The 18,641-nt window shown below is 31.5% G+C and overlaps 1 protein-coding gene and 1 long non-coding RNA gene across 3 annotated transcripts in view; both read left to right on the forward strand.

Annotated features, from left to right (window-relative positions):
• Window positions 1-9,193, forward strand: part of LOC119689323 (developmental protein eyes absent) — a 40,899-nt gene extending 31,706 nt beyond the window's left edge. For both annotated transcript variants that reach the window (XM_038104125.1, XM_038104126.1), the window contains exons 3-5: window positions 5,956-7,692; window positions 7,768-8,012; window positions 8,805-9,193. In XM_038104125.1, coding sequence (XP_037960053.1) covers window positions 5,956-7,692; window positions 7,768-8,012; window positions 8,805-8,986 — 2,164 coding nt within the window. In that variant the 3' untranslated portion in view covers window positions 8,987-9,193. The remainder of the gene's footprint in view (window positions 1-5,955; window positions 7,693-7,767; window positions 8,013-8,804) is intronic.
• A 7,658-nt stretch (window positions 9,194-16,851) lies between these two features.
• Window positions 16,852-17,881, forward strand: LOC119689416. The gene is made up of 3 exons (XR_005253423.1): window positions 16,852-17,014; window positions 17,071-17,308; window positions 17,802-17,881. It is a non-coding gene; the product is annotated as an uncharacterized LOC119689416 (long non-coding RNA).
• The last annotated feature ends 760 nt before the right edge of the window (window positions 17,882-18,641 follow it).

Consider the following 18,641-nt stretch of genomic DNA (forward strand, 5'->3'; position numbering starts at 1 on the left):
CATTTAAACGATGTTTACGCTTCTACTTCTCAAAATAAATAAAATTTTGCATGCCGACCAAATCCGACTGTATATGCAAAAACACGATCGTGGTTGAAGAAATATCAAAATTTTTTGATTTTCGTCAACGCATTTTTTAAAATTTCAAATGTTACTATTACACGAACAAATTTCGCATTTCACAAAGTAGGAGAAAAGTAGGAGAAAAAATTCTCATGTGAGAGCGATTTTTTAGTATATTTGTTGTTTTATCTGGGGCGTGTTTTAAAAATTGTTAAAAAATTGTTTGTGTAATGGCAAGCGCGCGTTGACAACGAACGTTGCTGTCTAATGGGCCCTTAAGTCTAGCTTAAAGTCCTTCGTAGACCTTCGTATTTTAGAATGTCAATGGTGTTTTATTTAAAGATTATCACGAGTAAAATTAAACATACAATAGAGGTCGTTATCTATACATGGAAATTATGGGTTCTATCAGTAACACAATGCACCACATGATAAATTGATTACAACAAAGATAAAAATTGCACGAATTACACTCTCAAAATATGCTCCAGATCTAGCTCAAAGAGACTATCACCTGTTTAGAGTTCTAAAAAGAATTTCCCGAATATAAGAGAATTGGGAATAATTGAAAAATAATTGATGAATGTGAAACCTTTTTTAAAGTGAAATTTTAATCGTTTCACCTCCATGTACCTTTTCTTTGTTCTTAAAACTAAAATCAACACTTCGAGGTTTACGCTTTTAACCGATTGTTGCTATAAAATCGAATGGAGTTGAAGACCATAGCTCAATCAATGAATAAAAAGTGTTTGTAGGATGGGTTCAAAAACAGGCATGATGGTATTGGACTTATGATGCTTACTTATAATGTGACAAAAAATGTTCTGATCGACGTTTGATTTTCTGTCTGGTTGATTCAATAACCGAAAACTTAGTGTAAGAAAGGTTGTGAGATATACTCTACATATACTTTTATATGCATATTTACCTATTCCTTCATTTCTTGAAGTAAGAATAAGTATAAAAGCATATATCACTGATTATGAGTTTGTCAAAATTTTTATTTTATATTATTTAGTTATAATATACAGTTTTATATTATTTATTTGTTGCAATTGATTTATTATATTTTATGGGATTATTTGCCTGTAAGATTATTATGAGAAGCAATTCGTAAAGATGACCGTCATTGTGACAATAATATTACTGCTGTCGTTAATCAGAGGGCTAAATGCTTATGTAAATAAATTCGTTTAAATCGAAATTTAATTTTATTTACTCATTTATATATTTATTTGTATATTTATTTGTGTATTTTAAAGTTATTCAACACAACTGTTTAATAGTGACTTCCGTTCATCTTCAAAGGTGACAGTTTATTTATGTACGTATATCTTATTATATATTATTATCTTGAATACAATGTAATTTCAGTTTATGATAAGTGAAGTGTGGAAGTAAGTACTATGGCTTCCCAATGAAATCAGTCTTCTCTGTGCTTTGCAAGTCTAAGTCTACTTCATCAACATATTCTATCCATTCAAATAAGACATCTATTTAATAGCTAAGATTATTCAAATGGAAATTTTAGGGAAGGATTTTTATTTGTCTGTATTTATTTAATAACTGGTAAAATAATATATATTCAATTATCGATAATGAAGAAAAATTGGAGTTAAAACTGATATTAATTTTAATTTTAAATCAATTGATTTTTTGCTATTTAGTTTACAATCAAACTTCAATTTTCCTCAACATTTTTCGTATCTTTTCTAAAAAAGTAGTTTAAGTGTAGATTAAAGAAGAAGCAAAAGATAGCCTTCATTCACACTGACTTACATGCCGACTAGTGTAAGAAAAAGTATCTAATGTATGTTGGTTTATAATACGCGTAACTTGAACATTTGGTGAACATGTGACGTACAAACGAACGCCTGTGCCCTGAAATAGCTGCAACAAATTGGTCCAAGTGTATTTCTAGGTAACTCCTTAAATATAATTTGTTAGTTTTTCCGAAACTATTTTCCAAAATGTTTTATTTGTCACTTGACACGGCATAAGTGCTTAAGTAATTAGATTTTTTGATTTACAATATTCTCCTTTTCATCTCTACTGAATTATGAATTTTCTCGTTGCAAGGTTCACATATGTGAGTGTTTGTCAAAAGTGTTAAAACACTTGATATTTAGCGAATAGCAACTGAAGTGTGTATTATTTATATATATATTCTTAAATTTAACTGAAGATTTGAGAAACATTAATAGTTGAGTATAAAAACTAGAAAGGCCAATAATGCAATTAATATCAAGCAGATAATTTTGTACAATCAATTCCATTTACTTTAACAATTTTTATAAATTTTATATATAATCCATCATAATTAAAAATCAAATTTTACATTCTGTAACTAATAGTTTTCTCAACTTTATTTGCCTGGATCCTGACGCGTCTGCCGATTAGCGCTCGATAATTCGCTTAGCTGAAAAATCATGGATGTAATTCGTATAGCATTAGATGGATACAGAAATAAATAAATGTACACCAATCTGTAATCCAATGCGAACCAATTTTAATTTGTTGTTAAGGTTGCATACAAGCCACTAATAAAATTTAGCTAAAGAATGCATCTCAAATTTACACAGATCTCTCATACCATTGAACTACAGCCATAGTCAAAAGTATTTACACAACGAAAGTTTTTGTACATATTGCATAAAAACATGTTTTTATTGTTGTTGTTGGACGTCAGTTGCAAAAAATTTTTTTGTTGTCACTTAGTTTTATCTATGCAGAATCAAATAAAAAAAGAATTGGAAAGATAACTGTTCATTTGACAAAAATATAAGCAACTGCGCTGATGCTTATTAGTAGTCAAAAGTATTTACACACATTTTTTTTGCGTCAAAAGTATTTACACAAAATATTAATTAGCATTTATTGTAGGATTTCCTTTAAGTAAGTGCAGTTGTTGGCTTTTGTCACAAACTACACAAGTTTAGAGATTTCAAAATTTCAGAAATTATTCAGGAAAATGATAAAAACCAAGGAATTATCAGTTGAGATGCGAACTGAGGTTGTTACCTAATATAAGAGTGGTATTTCGGCGACGAATTTAGTAAAGTTATGCAAAATTTTATATAAAACGGTGTAAAATCTAGTTAAAAATAAGTACACATGCGAAAATTTAAAAAATTTGAAGAGAACTGGGCAGAAACCTCCCATGAATCAAAGGGAATGCAGAAGATTATTAGGAGTAGTCGTAGAAAATCCTACAATAAGTCCTGTCAAAATAGCAATGTCATCGGAAAAGTTGAGTGGCAAGATTATTAGTGATGCTACACTACATCGCAGGTGGAAAAATATTAATATCAATACCTATGTGGTGCACAAAATAGTTAATATTACTCTAACGATCTTATTAAATATTCTCTCATTTGCTTTAAAGTATTTTAAGTAACCTATACAGTTTCGAAACAATATGTTATGAACAGATGAGTCTGAATTTCAATTCTAGGATTCATTTGATAACCACTCCATGCATTTTCGACAACGCCAAAAGCATAAAGCAGTGCAGCTACTCAATAGATTTGAAGGTAGCACGGTTTTGTTTTTGGAATGTCTATCAAACAATGCATTTGGAGATTTGGTACCGAAAAATGGCACCTTAAATCAGTCCGGTTATATTGGTATTTTATATAACCATGTCTTAATGTCAGAAAATAGACCTTTTCCAATCAATAACTGGGTTCTACAACATGACAATGCACCATGTCATCAAGGATGTGGACTTAATCCAATTTTAAAAGAGTTAAATCCTACTGTTTTTTTATAGCCTGCACAGAGCTCTGGTCTTAATGTCATTGAATATGCTTGAGACTTCATAAAACAGCAAAATACTACTGATAAAAATCCAAAATGTAGTGATAGCATAATTGAAATAGGGAATATTCGGTCCAAATTGATTCGCAGCTGGATTCGATCAATTCCAGCTAGGTTACGGGCAATTATTGATGCCAAAGGTGGTGTAACCAAATATTAATTATATTAATTAAATAAAAATAAAAAAATTTTTTAAAAATTCATCAATTAAGAAGAAGAAAATGAAATTAACGTTTTGTGTAAATACTTTTGACGCAAAAAAAATGTGTGTAAATACTTTTGACTACTAATAAGCATCAGCGCAGTTGCTTATATTTTTGTCAAATGAACAGTTATCTTTCCAATTCTTTTTTTATTTGATTCTGCATAGATAAAACTAAGTGACAACAAAAAAATTTTTTGCAACTGACGTCCAACAACAACAATAAAAACATGTTTTTATGCAATATGTACAAAAACTTTCGTTGTGTAAATACTTTTGACTATGGCTGTATACTGAATGAAGAGATATTCTCTAAATACATGCTTAAATGATCACAATCACAACGTACCAAACATTTTTTAAGCTTCACTTAATTATGAGTTTCTCTTATCCCTTAGTCCTGAAGACTTATACTTACTTACTTACTGCAAACGGTTTCGTTCATCGACCGAATATTTTGACTTGAGTTTACAACTTTGAATTTGATGTGTTTGCTGCTAGTAAAGCAGGAGGATTAACTGGTGACCATGCACCCTTTGGAGACGAATTCTTTTTTGGTTTGAATTCATGTCTGGGTAGGCCGCAAGCAGTGCCAATCAGTGAATGATGAGTTCATAGGTTGATGGTTAAAAGCACCGTCTAACTTGACGCCCAACTAGTAGCAGTTCGGTTCCCAAAATGGCATTAAGGTTTTCTATTTGTTAGGTCAGGCTTAGTTTTCGTGCTCCCCCTCAACCTTAGACTTTATTAGCATGGGTGACACTACCGGTAGCTACACTACCTTGAAATTTGCTTTTAGGTTGTTGACACGTACTGAGCGCCTTTATCACGACAAGGTGGCAACCAGCAAAGGAGCCTGAAGACTTATATCTGCTATTAAAACTCAAATTAATGTATGGAAAAAAAATTATTCTTTCCGCACTAAAATGGATCAGTCCAAGTTGTTGCCTAGAGGTACAAAACTGCACATATACGAAACATTTTTCTGGTTTGTATTAATCTATGGCTAGGAGGTTTGGTAAATATATAGCAGCTTTTAAAAATAAAGGCTTATAGAAAAATATTTGGAATCTTTTTAGATGAAGAATTATACCGGAAACTATTGAATTTTGAATTCGAAGAGAGCTAGTTAACATTAATAAAATTATACGATATGTGAAATCACAACATTCAAGATAATATTAGGTTGTTGTATTTATGAAGGATAGAAACATGCCACAAATCAAATTCTAAAAGATTGGTAATATGAATCCTAAGCAATTGAGCTTAAAGAAGATGAACGTTCACAACTATAAATTGAAAACTATGGATCGGTTAATACAAAGAAAAAGCATGTAGTCAGATTCAACACACGGAGAGTAGTAACATTATAGATGTAGTATAAGAAATACAATAATAGACAGAATACGATAACCCAAAATCAATTCGTTAGATTTGATACACTAACAGCAGTGACACTATAAAAAAGTAAACTAAAAGACAGAAATATTACCAGGGATCACAAAACGAATTCATGTTTTTGAGAATAAGAAGATTGGAATCTTAATTTGTTGAGTTCAATTAGTGACTGAAGATCTGGACACAAAATTAAGATTAATAATATATATAGCTTAACTATTGGCATGACTATTTTGTAAAAAACTTTCTGTTATTAGTATTAGCATTTCCTTTATTTACAGGGAAAAATATTTTTATAACATTATTTGAACAATAATAAAAAATTATAAAATAAAATTAATAAAATTATCAATAAAATTATCATATAATATAATCATATGATACAATCATATATTAGATAAAATTAAAATAATTACACATTAATTGTATTTCTTCGAAATTAATTTAATTACTAATTTCAATTTTAATTATAGGGTTTGTCCACAAACAACACTTACCCATCAGCAACAACAAAACCATCAGTCGCAACTTCATCAGCAAACCGTTTCTGCAGGGCAGTGTAGCCCTTTAGCATTGCCACCACAAAGTCAAGCACTACAACCAACAATTACGTCGCTTTCATCATTGAGCAATCATTACAGTGCCACAACAAATATAAATTCCAGTTGCAACCTATCCTCAGGCTTAGCACATTCAGCAAGCTCTTTCACACCATCCGTAACCAGTAGTTTCTCAACATATCAACACGGTGTGACTTCTATTACACCAACCAGTGATGGGCCAGCCGGTGCCCATAATAATACTTCTCCTATAGTAGTGTCTGCTGCTGGAGTCTCGCGTCATGAACCCACCGATATAAATGGTGGTATGTCACATTGGTTACCCTCGTCAGAGAATCAGTTACCATCGGTTAAATCTGAAAATCGAAGTCCTAGTCTTAGTGTATCGACGGTTAATGCTGAAAGCAGTTCCACTTTGGGTGGCAGCTTAAGTGTTGGTAACTCGAATTTAGATACTTCACCACCGGGTTTGGCAAATGGCAGCAACAATACTGCAACATCTCTGTATGGCTGCTCGTCGGCAGCTTCCATTGAAGGAAACTTAAGCGGTTTGTGTTCAACTACAGGCACTTCACCAGCAACAATGGCTGTAGTAAATCCGAGCACTGCCGCAGCTGCTGCAGCTGCATATGACACCAAACATGATTATTATAATTATTATAATAGCATGCAACAGTATACACCACCATTTTACTCTACATATGGCTCTCCCTATGCTGCAGCACGTGGAGCTACTAAGATTGAACCAAGTGCACCTTACTTGACCTCCTCGTATGCTTCAGGCAATAATAATACTACACAACTGTATCCATCTGCTTACGGTTATAATAATTTTGCACAATTTGGCAGTGCTGCAGCTGCAGCAGCTCAACAAGACTACAGCGGTTACTACAACGATCAATATAGCAATTACTATAATCCAGCAAACTATTCTCCATATGCAGTAAGTTCACCAAATTCCAGTGCTGGTCATGGTTTCCATGTTGCACCTTCAAACTTATCGGATAGTCCAACCGATACACATTCAACCACATCCATTTTGCACAGTACACATTCTCCACACACCCCATTACCGATCTCACCAAATACTGTGTCTGCACTAAGCGCAGCTGTTGCAGTCACATCAGTATCGCATACCAAAACTACACCTACAAGTAAGAGTGGCCGTGCACGAGGCCGACGTCATCAGCAGCCAAGTCCAACTCGTAGTGCTACATCCGAAACACCAAATAATGAAACTGTACAACTTCCAGAACGTGTATTTATTTGGGATCTAGATGAGACAATTATTATTTTTCATACATTACTATCCGGTTCGTTTGCTAATCGATACACAAAAGACCATAGCGGACTTATGACAATTGCTTTTCGTATGGAAGAGATGGTATTCAATATGGCTGATTCACACTTTTTCTTCAATGAAATTGAAGAATGTGATCAAGTGCATATTGATGATGTATCATCCGATGACAATGGCCAAGATTTAAGTAATTATAATTTCGCAACGGACGGTTTTCATACGGGCGCTCCACCTGGTGCACCTCCGAATTTATGTTTACCAACCGGTGTGCGTGGTGGTGTAGACTGGATGCGCAAGTTGGCTTTCCGCTACAGAAAAATTAAGGAAATCTATAATACGTACAGGGGAAAGTAAGTACAAATAGAATGTGATGATGAACTTAAAATGATTTGTTTGATTAACATTATTCATTTATTATTTAACAGTGTAGGTGGCTTACTTGGTCCGGTGAAACGCGATGCTTGGCTTCAAATACGCGCTGATATTGAAATGGCTACAGACAATTGGGCTTCACTTGCAACAAAATGTCTAAACATGATTTCTCAACGCGAAAACTGTGTAAACGTTTTGGTTACTTCTACACAACTAGCTCCCGCCTTAGCTAAAGTCCTGCTCTTCGGTTTGGGAAGTATATTTTCGATTGATAACATATACAGCGCCCACAAAATCGGTAAGTAATGTAACTTGTACTTTACTAAATACAAGAAGAAACAATAAAGTTCGTTTTGATAATTAGTTATTGAGGTTACTATTAAGATTTTTCGAAGAGTATTTATGATTAAAGAATTAAAAAAAATATAAACGGATAGAAATTTAAACTCCCAGTGGAGCAGAGCACTAGAAATCTACATTTATAACTGCTTTATAAAAGCACTTGTTTCTTATCAATGAAAATAGTGTATTTTATGGAAGAGAATATAATTTGTAACAAGATAGTAACTTCTGGCCAAGTACTCACTGTTCAGTGTAAAGCCAAGACAAACAAAAATAAAGACTGTGTTTCGAATTTTCAGTCCTTCCATGCAGATACTAAGTCTGTCACTTCAAACAAGTCTTTCTTATTGAGATCATTACACATTTAGCTTAAGCCATTCTTTCAGATAACTTGCTAAAAACTCCGTTTCTGTCCTAATTACCATATTTATGGTATCTATTTGTAGTAAAAAGGATATTCGAGTTAGTCATATTCTATATATTCCATTCCAGGATGTATGTGCCGTAGCCGTTACCTAACAAACTCTGTCACATTAAAAACGTTTTTACATATTTTTAAAATTATTAGTCAATTATATTTGTAGACCCACCGTTTGGAGACCACTGCTCTAGAACATATATTAGAGGACTACAAAACTTTTTATAGATCTTCTGTTTAGTTTGGATTTGTGTTTAATTTCAATATTTTTATATTAAAGTTCGATATATAAACATTTCACTATAATAATTCTTTTTCGTTTTTGAATAGGCCAGGAAACTTGTTATGAACGAATTGTGACACGATTTGGACGCAAAAGCACTTATGTGGTCGTTGGCGACGGAGCTGAAGAGGAGGCAGCTGCGAAAAATATGAACTTCCCATTCTGGCGCATATCATCTCACAGTGATATACGAGCTTTGTATACGGCGCTGGATATGGGATTTTTATGAAATGATTTCTTATTTAGTAAAATATTATTAATGTAATTCGAAAGTTTTTTGTTATAGGACCTTAAGTAATACAATATATGCTGCAACTATTATAATTAATGTAAAGTAAAATATTAAATTTAATTTAGTTAAAAGCAACAAACCTAGCGAAGTTAATTGATCGTACATTTTCTATTATTAAATTATTTTATTTCTAAATTATTTTTATTATTTTTTTGATTTTTCGTTAATGAATTTTCCTTTGTTCAACAACAATAACAACATTAAAATTAAAATCATAATTAAAACAATTAATTTTATTTAAATGTAGATTATTATTTAATGTGATTGAAATAATTCATAAATTTAAAATTTTAATTTTTTCTTATTTCACAATAGTTCTCGTTGAATAGTAAAATATTTTCAAACAATTTAATTATAACATATTTAAGTTTTAATTGCACAAAAAATAAATAAGCAACACATTTTTAAATAAATTTATATTTTATAATTGTAATAATTAAAAATTATTTACAAAATATTTAAGAAAGTATTTAGTAATTCTATATCACGTTTCTAAAAAATTTATATCAAAAATATGTTTGTTCAGAGAATTTAATTGATTACGTGTATGGAAATGCCTAAGTCAAGGCATATGAAAATATTAATAATACTATGTATATTAGTTTATAAATTACTTTAAAAACACCTACATTATTTACAATTATACATATTTTTAATTTAGATTTTTTAAATTATATATAATAATATACGCACTATAAAATTACAAAAAGTGTTTCATAATAAGAATTAAGTAATATTCCGTTATAACGAATAAAAAAAATATACATTAAAATAAAATAAAAATCTACAATATTTGTGTTTAAACGGTGCTTCAATTATATATATTCAATTCAAGAATTTATAAAGCCCCTATCTATAATCTGTGGGCATTAACTATAATGGCAATAATGTATCGAGTGTTTTTTTAGTTGTATGGGAACTTAAAATGATTAAAATACAGAAATATTGTTGAATATGATTTCTGGCATATATCCACTTCTGTTACGAGTTACATGATTCATTCGATCAGTCCAATTTCTGACTATTTTTTGAAATAAATGTGGCCATATGACGATAATGACATCAATGGTGGCATGAACATTGGCTTTCAATGCTTCAAGAGTTGCGGGTTTATCGGCATAAACCAATGACTTAACATAGCCCCATGAAAAGTAATCGAGAACCGTTAACAGGACTACTTCTTAAAATAAAGTTGTTACCAAATTGTTTACGCTGTATGGCAAGTTGGACCCTGCCCCGTCTTGTTGGAACGAAATGTCAAAAGGCGTCAATGTTTAGCTGATTAATTTTTGGAAATTGCTGACAAAAATTAGGTCAGCATAGCTCGACACCACTGGCAATTTACCGTTACGGTGAACATAGCTCCTTTCTCATTTCGAAAGAGATAAGAATCGATAATGCCGCCAACGTATAAACTGCATCAATGAGTCAAGTTTAATGGATGTAATGATAATTCGATAATGGCGTGAGGATTATATTCGCTTCATATACTCCAATTTTCCTTATTGACGTAGTCTTTTAACCAAAAATTAACTTCATTACTAAACACAATTGTTAGACGAAGTGCTCTATGAACTTCGCGAACAGAATTATTTTTTCAAAAGTGAATTTCCACAATTTAGATCTAGCGTTAAACGGTTCATGATGTCAACATAGTTTCGATAGTTCTCATGCAGGTAAGAAAATGCCCGATATATTATATATTTTATATATAAACAGATTCTATTCACATATGCGTAAAGACCGACCTAAAACAAATGTGCGTACATGCTGGAATTAGGACACTCATAGTCCGAGTTAAAATCTCCCAACAAGGTCTTCTGTGTTCAGCAAATAACATAATATATATAAAATATCAAAATTGTAGCACTGTGACGTGTGACGATTCAAGTATTAAAATTATATTTCAAAAAAATCAGTTTTAATATAAAAATATAATTATAAAGGTATAAATTAGAAATAGAAATAGTTTGTTATAAATCAGTTATTTGATATTCTCAGACGTCAGTAGATAGCTTTGTAAACAACAACAAAGATTTGGGCAAAATTAATTCATTATATACGAAGAAGTACTCTTCTGCTTTTTATACAACGATCTGTACAGACTAAAAGCACTAACAAACTCAACCCGAAGATAACTCCCACTTGGTCAGTTAAAAACTGAGAGCGTAATTAGAATTTAAATTAATATAGACAGACAGACAAAAACTGAACCATATTGTCATGCTAATCAGGAATATATTTGATTTACATAAGTATTCTTCAATCTAATCCATACTTATATTTAGAAAAATATATACAATATATAATATAATATATTTTGCAAGGATGGGGTGTAGAGACACTCTTTCATATTCACTTCCTTGAAATATAATGACTTTCATATTTTATTGACCTACTTAGGCCTATAAGTCCATTGTGTTATCAAATAAGAGTAAATTCAGAAACCACCCGAAACCTTTGCAAAGCTTGAAATGCTATTTAACATGAGGTCTTCAAGTTAACCAAGATCCTTAAAAAAATAAGCCCCCAGAATAGTAAAATGGCGCTTCGCATTCACTGGGTGAAAACAAAGGAGATGAAAGACACTTTCATCGTCCCCTCCACAACAGCGACAGGTATAATTAAAAGGGAGTTTCAATCTTATTGCATGGTTTTCTAATATGCAATTACCTCTGAGTAAAGCAATGACCTAACACAAGACTGATATGTCTACGGGACATCTCAATCAAAGTATTGGATTTCTGTCTTCTAATCTTTTATTAAAAACTTTAACGTAGAAAGATCTCAGTAACAATTTACATAGTGTGAGCGATTTAGGTGTTTTGAGTGATTACCTGAGCCATCCCATCCGTCTAGTTCATCTGCCTTGTAATTGCCGAAAATATACCTATGACCGGGAACCCAGATTAGAGAAATGCTGAACTGCGTCGCTATTTCGTTAAGATATGTATAGGAAACAAAAAACCATCCTAGATGTAAAAAGTTTTGTACTGGGAAATATATGTCCGTAATTCTATATCTGTTTAAGTTTTTTCTCTGATCTGCTCACATTTGTTATGATGCTTGTGAGGTAGGTTTCTGATTGTACATATTCCAGTTCTTTAATATCTAATCCCATATCAGTTACTCATGATTTTACGCACAATCACACACATTTTTTTTTACTAAAATAAAGGCTGGTCTGTACAATGCTTTCGGGTACATTGAATTTAGACTCTTCTCGATATTACAGCCTATATGGCAAAGTATACATACATTATCACATAGTTGAGTAAATGCAGCTCATTTGATTCTATATCGTTTATCTGATGACACTGACTGTACGAGTATTATTAGTTATAAAATTGTGCTATAAAGTAAACGCCAAAGAAATTTCGAAATCTTGTTTAAGTTTTAACATAAAACGATTTTATTTAATATAAAACGATTTTTATTTATATATGTTATAAAAATAAAGACTAACCGATGGTTATGTTATGTTTCTATATGTCTTATAAATAAATAAAAAAATAAAAATAATTTTTTAAAAAATTTTTGTAAAATACAAGAAAATTATTGCAAAATTTATTTTATTTTTAATTTACATTTAAATTAAATTTCTTAAACTCCGAATAATTAAGCAATTTTTGCAATGCCCAGTTCTTTGCGGATTTAGGGTGAAATGTTTGGTTTGAAACTTTGTTAATTTTTTGATGTACATTCAAATGGTTTGTGTCTTAGGTTCTAGTATTTTTGTATAGAAACTTTTGGTTAGTTTGGTTATTTGCGCATGAGATGGGGCTACAAAATTCAAAATCATTTAGTTATGCGCTATTATTTTTCTAAACCAACTGTTAATAACAACATATTTAAACATGTATTATTTTACATTTAATTACACTTTTACATGTCGTTTTTCTTTTTTTGTACGCAATTCCAATATTTTTTTGTGACAGCATTTATTAATTTTTTTTCCCGCATATAGCGCCTCTATCGTTTCATTGAAATTGTATGTTTTAAGAGTTATACTTTTTTCACACCAGGGAGTGTGCTCATAAGTACAGTGACCGACAAAAGTGTAAATACAATCAACCCAACTGCTTTCTCACGATGGGTTCATATATATGATGAAGAGGTGTAATATATATAAATATATATATAAATATATATAAATATATATATAAATATATATAAATATATATATAAATATATATAAATATATATATTTATACATATTTTAACTATTTTATATTTATATATATAACAAATTAACAAAAACTCCAGAAAAATGTGCGAACATAAAGTTTAAGTACGACTTTGGGTCAGAGTTAATGAACACTTACTCTGAGCTTCAAATTTGGCAGGGCACGAGTGTGATTTCTGGTACTTGCAGTCTCCAAAAATTATTTACGAATAATTAAATACAAGAATTATTTCCAAGACCACTGATAATGTATATTTGCGATACTCGAAACAGCTGTATGGTTAGCTAAAAATTCAATTAATTAAAATAATATAAAAAAATAATTTTTTTGTTGTAGCTTACTACTTTTGGAAAAACCTCTTTATTTATATATATATTAAAAAAATATTCACCATAAACAAAAAACAAGCATTATCAAAAGTCTTTCAAATTCCTGGTTTTTTATCTGCACGACAATGTCCGCAAATCTTCTATAATACCTTTCTGTTATCTTGGTTATTATAGTTCCTTGCACAGAGGTTACTCTTAGTCACAAATTAATATCCAGCGAAAATACTCTCTTTTACTCCTCTTATTTGCATGGATTTTAGGCTTAAATATTTTTGTTATTTAAATGCTAATTCTTCTGTATTTTAATGTCCGCCTTTCCTTTAATTAGTAAACTGGGGTTTCAGCAGTGACGATTGCTCTAAGGTGCGGAGGTGTGCGGTGAACACCCTAACATAATTTGCAAAATGTCAAATAACATAGGTATATAAATTTATTAGGTATCTTCACATCAAGAATTATTATTAATTATTACATTTCCATATATATATTTTTAAAGTTTTAGCAAAAACAATTAAATATAATTGTCTATGAAAACTCAATCAATTTGCTTCTGCTAGCTGCTATACTTGTTAGGTGTGCTGATATATTTGCAGCTCAAATCACAGAACATTTCTATTTTATTTCGTCTCTCCCCTTTGTGTGCAAAGAAGTTGGCCTAACATTCATACGTTGCATATGAACAAAATAATGTGCGTGTGCTCCCGTTTGTAATATCAGAAATAGAGATTTATATAGTGGGAATTGTATGAGAGTAATTTTCTGTTCTACTCGAATATCAACTGCACACATACGAATCCAACATGATGATTTGCCAAAGTGATTGTATGAGCGGCTGAAGTTTGCAGCTCATCTCACCATACATTTCTATCACATTTCGTCTCTCCCCTTTTAACAGCAGCACCAACGAATTTCTGTTCTTATGGTGCGGGGTACTTGTGCGCACATTGCAAGTGGTTTCGATTTTGTTTGATCACTGCACAAACATGTATGTTTCTAAGTACAAACTCTTTTGTTTGAAAAAAGTTGGTTTGATGTTACGAGAATTATGTGAAATGTTTTGTTTCTTCCATATTGATATAATATTAAATTTATATATAAATTATTAATTTAATTTGTTTAATATGTTATTTTGTTAATGAATTGTTAATATAATATTGCGAATATATTGTTGCCTAATATAATATGGTTATTATTAATAAAACATCTCATATATTTTAATTTAAGTGGTACATGTAAAAAAAACATTAAAGAAGAGCCGCACACCCTTCCAAATAGGGCACGCGTCGTCACTGGGTTTCAGTATATAATTTTTGCAGTCCAATGTTTGAAATTTGTGCTTTTTGCAATTCCAAAAGAAAGATTTTAGTGGATTCAAGTTTTTCACTGTGGCTTTCAATGCATTTCATCTAAAAAAAAGCCTTCATTCTTGTAGTAGCGAAAAGTAGGTAAGAAGAAGCAGAAAAGAAGGAAGAGTAAAGAAGAATGAAAGAAAGAAGAAAAGGAGAGAGAAACAAGAAGAAGTAAAGTTTTATTGATTTGAATATTGAATGCAATATCTATAAGAATATAACTCCAAGTTAGTCGTGAGCAGATACAATATCTCCAAAAAAGTCATATAAATTCTTGATATGACTTTTTTTTATTACTTCTTAACTCTGACAATATCGACTCAAAACATAGTTTCCAAAGATAGCAATATCGAACTTAATAGATTGCTCATCCCAGCTGAACTTCTGTACAGTGACTAAGAATACTAAGAGGTTCACTACGGTTTGGCAACGATTCCTTAACCCAAATGAATCACGGACTATTCGAACAATCAAGCATATAGTAGCTTAAGCACGCACATATACAGGATTAGACGATTAAATTGTTAATTATTCAACCGCCCATATCTTTTTGTGTGAAATATTTTGGATTAATGAGAATTACAAAAAATTATGGAAATAATAAAAGTTTCAGAATTCATTCATTCTAACCCAATATAACCACTTTTTGCTTTGACTATGGCCTTCAAACGTTTAAAAAATGAGTTACTACTTCACGAATGTGATCTTTCAATGACTTTCTTCAGCGCATCCATACTGGCATATTTTTTAGTCTTCAACTTGCTCACCAAAATGGCCCAGATAGAATAGACCATCGAATTTGCAATTGATGAATTCGAAAGCCATTGTGTGGATGATATGAAGTGTGAAACATAATTTTTTAACTGTTCTTGGTTCACACCAGTCTCAGTCATATGAGACCGAGACCGGTGTCGAGTCTTATTGGAACGTACATAGTCTACGACTGAAATATTTGCGCGCCCATGGCTTTAAAGCGTCTTGTAAAATATTTTCCCAAAAATATGTTGTATTGACTTTGACACCAGGCTCGAAGAAAATGATTTTTAGAGCGTCTATCAGCGGTCACAGCTGCCCATACCATTACTTGAGGTGGAAAAGGAAAATTCTTTCGTGTGGCTATTCGTAGCTTCAAATTTCCAGCAGTGCGTTTAGTTAGGTAAACATTACAATTTTGAGAGTTTACGAACTGCTTAATGGAGAAATTTCGCTCACTAGAGAATTTGAAAATTCGCCACGTTCGTGCAAGAGTAATAACTCCTTTGCTCTTTCGAGTCTAACTTTTTATTGCTTTGCTGTCTTTTGGAACTTGTAAGGCTATACCTTAAGCTCATTTTGGAATATGCCTTCGACTTTTTAGTTCTTTGGACATTTGATTATCACAACGACGTGGATGTCGTTTAAGTCGAGACTTCACTTTCCAAACCATTTCACGTGATGTGATTGTTCCATATTGTTTTTGCGATCGACAAACATGAAATGACATTCCATAGATAGTTAAGACATAGTGAATAAAGTATACACCATTTTCCGCCAGCGTTCACTTATTCATGTGGCAGCCCTAAGAGTTTATGTGGATTTGGTATAAAGGATGTACTACTAGGAATACATGTGTTCCATGGTGTCACCGGTAGCATTGGTTCTGCAAATGACGGCACTACATTTTAAAGTGTTGCCACAATATAGACCTCTTTATATAATTTTATGTGGCGTGAAATATATTTTATTTAAAAATTTTCAACAAGTGTGCTGCCACACATTTCATTTTAATGGTACTGAACCTATAATAAAAATAAGTGTGATATAAAGAAATCATAATTATTTAGATTCAATGAAACATAATAGAAAATAAAAATAGAATAGTAATCTTTGAATTTTTCTATATTTCAATAAATTTCTGATTTTAATTTTATATATATTATATATATATCCTTTGGTTTTTATATATTATTTCAAATTTTTTGCTACCCAGTTACCATTATGGCAGATCATCGATCTTCATTCGGGAAGTGCACTTCAGTCGATTACTGCTATAATCCTGACAAGAATGTTGCTCAGAAGTTGAGAAAAATGGGTGAGCCGCCATCTAAAGGATTGATAAAGGTAAAATACTTCATTAAAAAAATACTTTAACAATTTAAACAATTTTGTACTTGTAGCGCTACTCCCACATTAAGAAGAATACAAATACTACCATAGAAGACCTCCACAAAGTGACTGATGATCGTTTGAAAGTAATTTATTTTAACCAAAATTTTAGGGCTGACAGCGCCCGTTGAACGATCTGTTCTCGCTGAAATTTTTGTTTTTCTTTATTCAAATTGATATTTTTCGGAGGATTGGCATTTATAACTAGGAATTTCTGAATTTTTGTGTAAAACTTTAAATTTTTACAAGGTAAGACAGATATACCTTGTGATCAAAAAAGAACGAGAATTTTAATTTTTGAATTCCCGCGCTAATCCAATCGGTAAATTTTTTTTATTTTCACGCTGGCAACACTATTATACACATTCTGTCAAAGTTTAACGCATATCGTACGATTAGTTTTTGTTTGGTGTCCATAGTGACCCGGCATTCATCGAACGCATCATAACTGGTGATGAGACATGGGTCCATGAATTTGACATCATAAAACAGAATTCGCTGCGTGAACTAAAGGTCATACCTTCGGGGGCCTATAAGACTTGTATGAAAAATTGGATCAAGCGTTGACATGCATGTATTGCCGCAGGAAGAGCGTACTTTAAAGGCGATAATAAATTAATTATTACAAATCAAAATTCTGGATTTTTTTTAATTCTCGTTCTTTTTTGATCGTAAGTTATAATAAACTTCCTTATTTTTATTTTTTATTTGCTATTATAAACTACAACCATTTTTTGTGCAGACTTCAAATCTTCCCAGTAGATGAATTTTAAAATTAACCTTTATACGATACAAATTAAGTATTTGGCTTGAAGTACGAATATGTCAATATTTTTCAAATGAATTAATTTTATTACTTGATTGTACAAAGGAACAAAAATTTAATAAAGCTTCTGTTACGTAAACCACATTACCTTTATTTATTCCTTTCCATTTATTTCGTCGCCTTCAATGTATGCCTCACCCGTATACAATACAGTTTTATTACTGCTTCTGTTACTTCGATCCTGAAAACAATTTTTCCAATTACCAAGACGATCTTCAGTGAGGTCTTTGTAAACAATGGTGTTTCTGAAGCGGTTTCTTAAGTTCATGGAATATCTAAAAGGCACACGGTGCTAAGTTCGACGAATACAATGGCACTTAGATGATATGAATTGAATTCAAGTAAAATTGTCTCGAGAAAACAATGCAGTGTAAGATGGTATACTATTGTGGAGCAAAAACCAAGAACTGTCTGCCCATAATTATGGCCTCTTTTGCAAATGGCTACATGTTAAAGTGATCCGTCAGAAGGAAATAACAATGTACCGCACGATAATTAAAATAACATGTTAACATGGCCTTAGTGAGCAATGACTTTGGTCGGGATCTTTAATCGGTGAGTTATTTTTGGATCGTATACATGGGTCGAAGTATTATCTTCTGTTATTATGTGTTCTATCTGTTTCTGATGCTATTTTGTCGAAAAATTAATTTTTTTGACATCAATCGAGGTTTCAGTCATGACTAATGCAAATATAATTTTAACAATATCAGCAAGAGTTCTAAGTGTCAATCAATGATTTTTAATCACTGAATC

The sequence above is a fragment of the Teleopsis dalmanni genome, chromosome X (assembly GCF_002237135.1).
Source record: "Teleopsis dalmanni isolate 2A chromosome X, ASM223713v2, whole genome shotgun sequence".
NCBI lineage: Eukaryota > Metazoa > Arthropoda > Insecta > Diptera > Diopsidae > Teleopsis > Teleopsis dalmanni.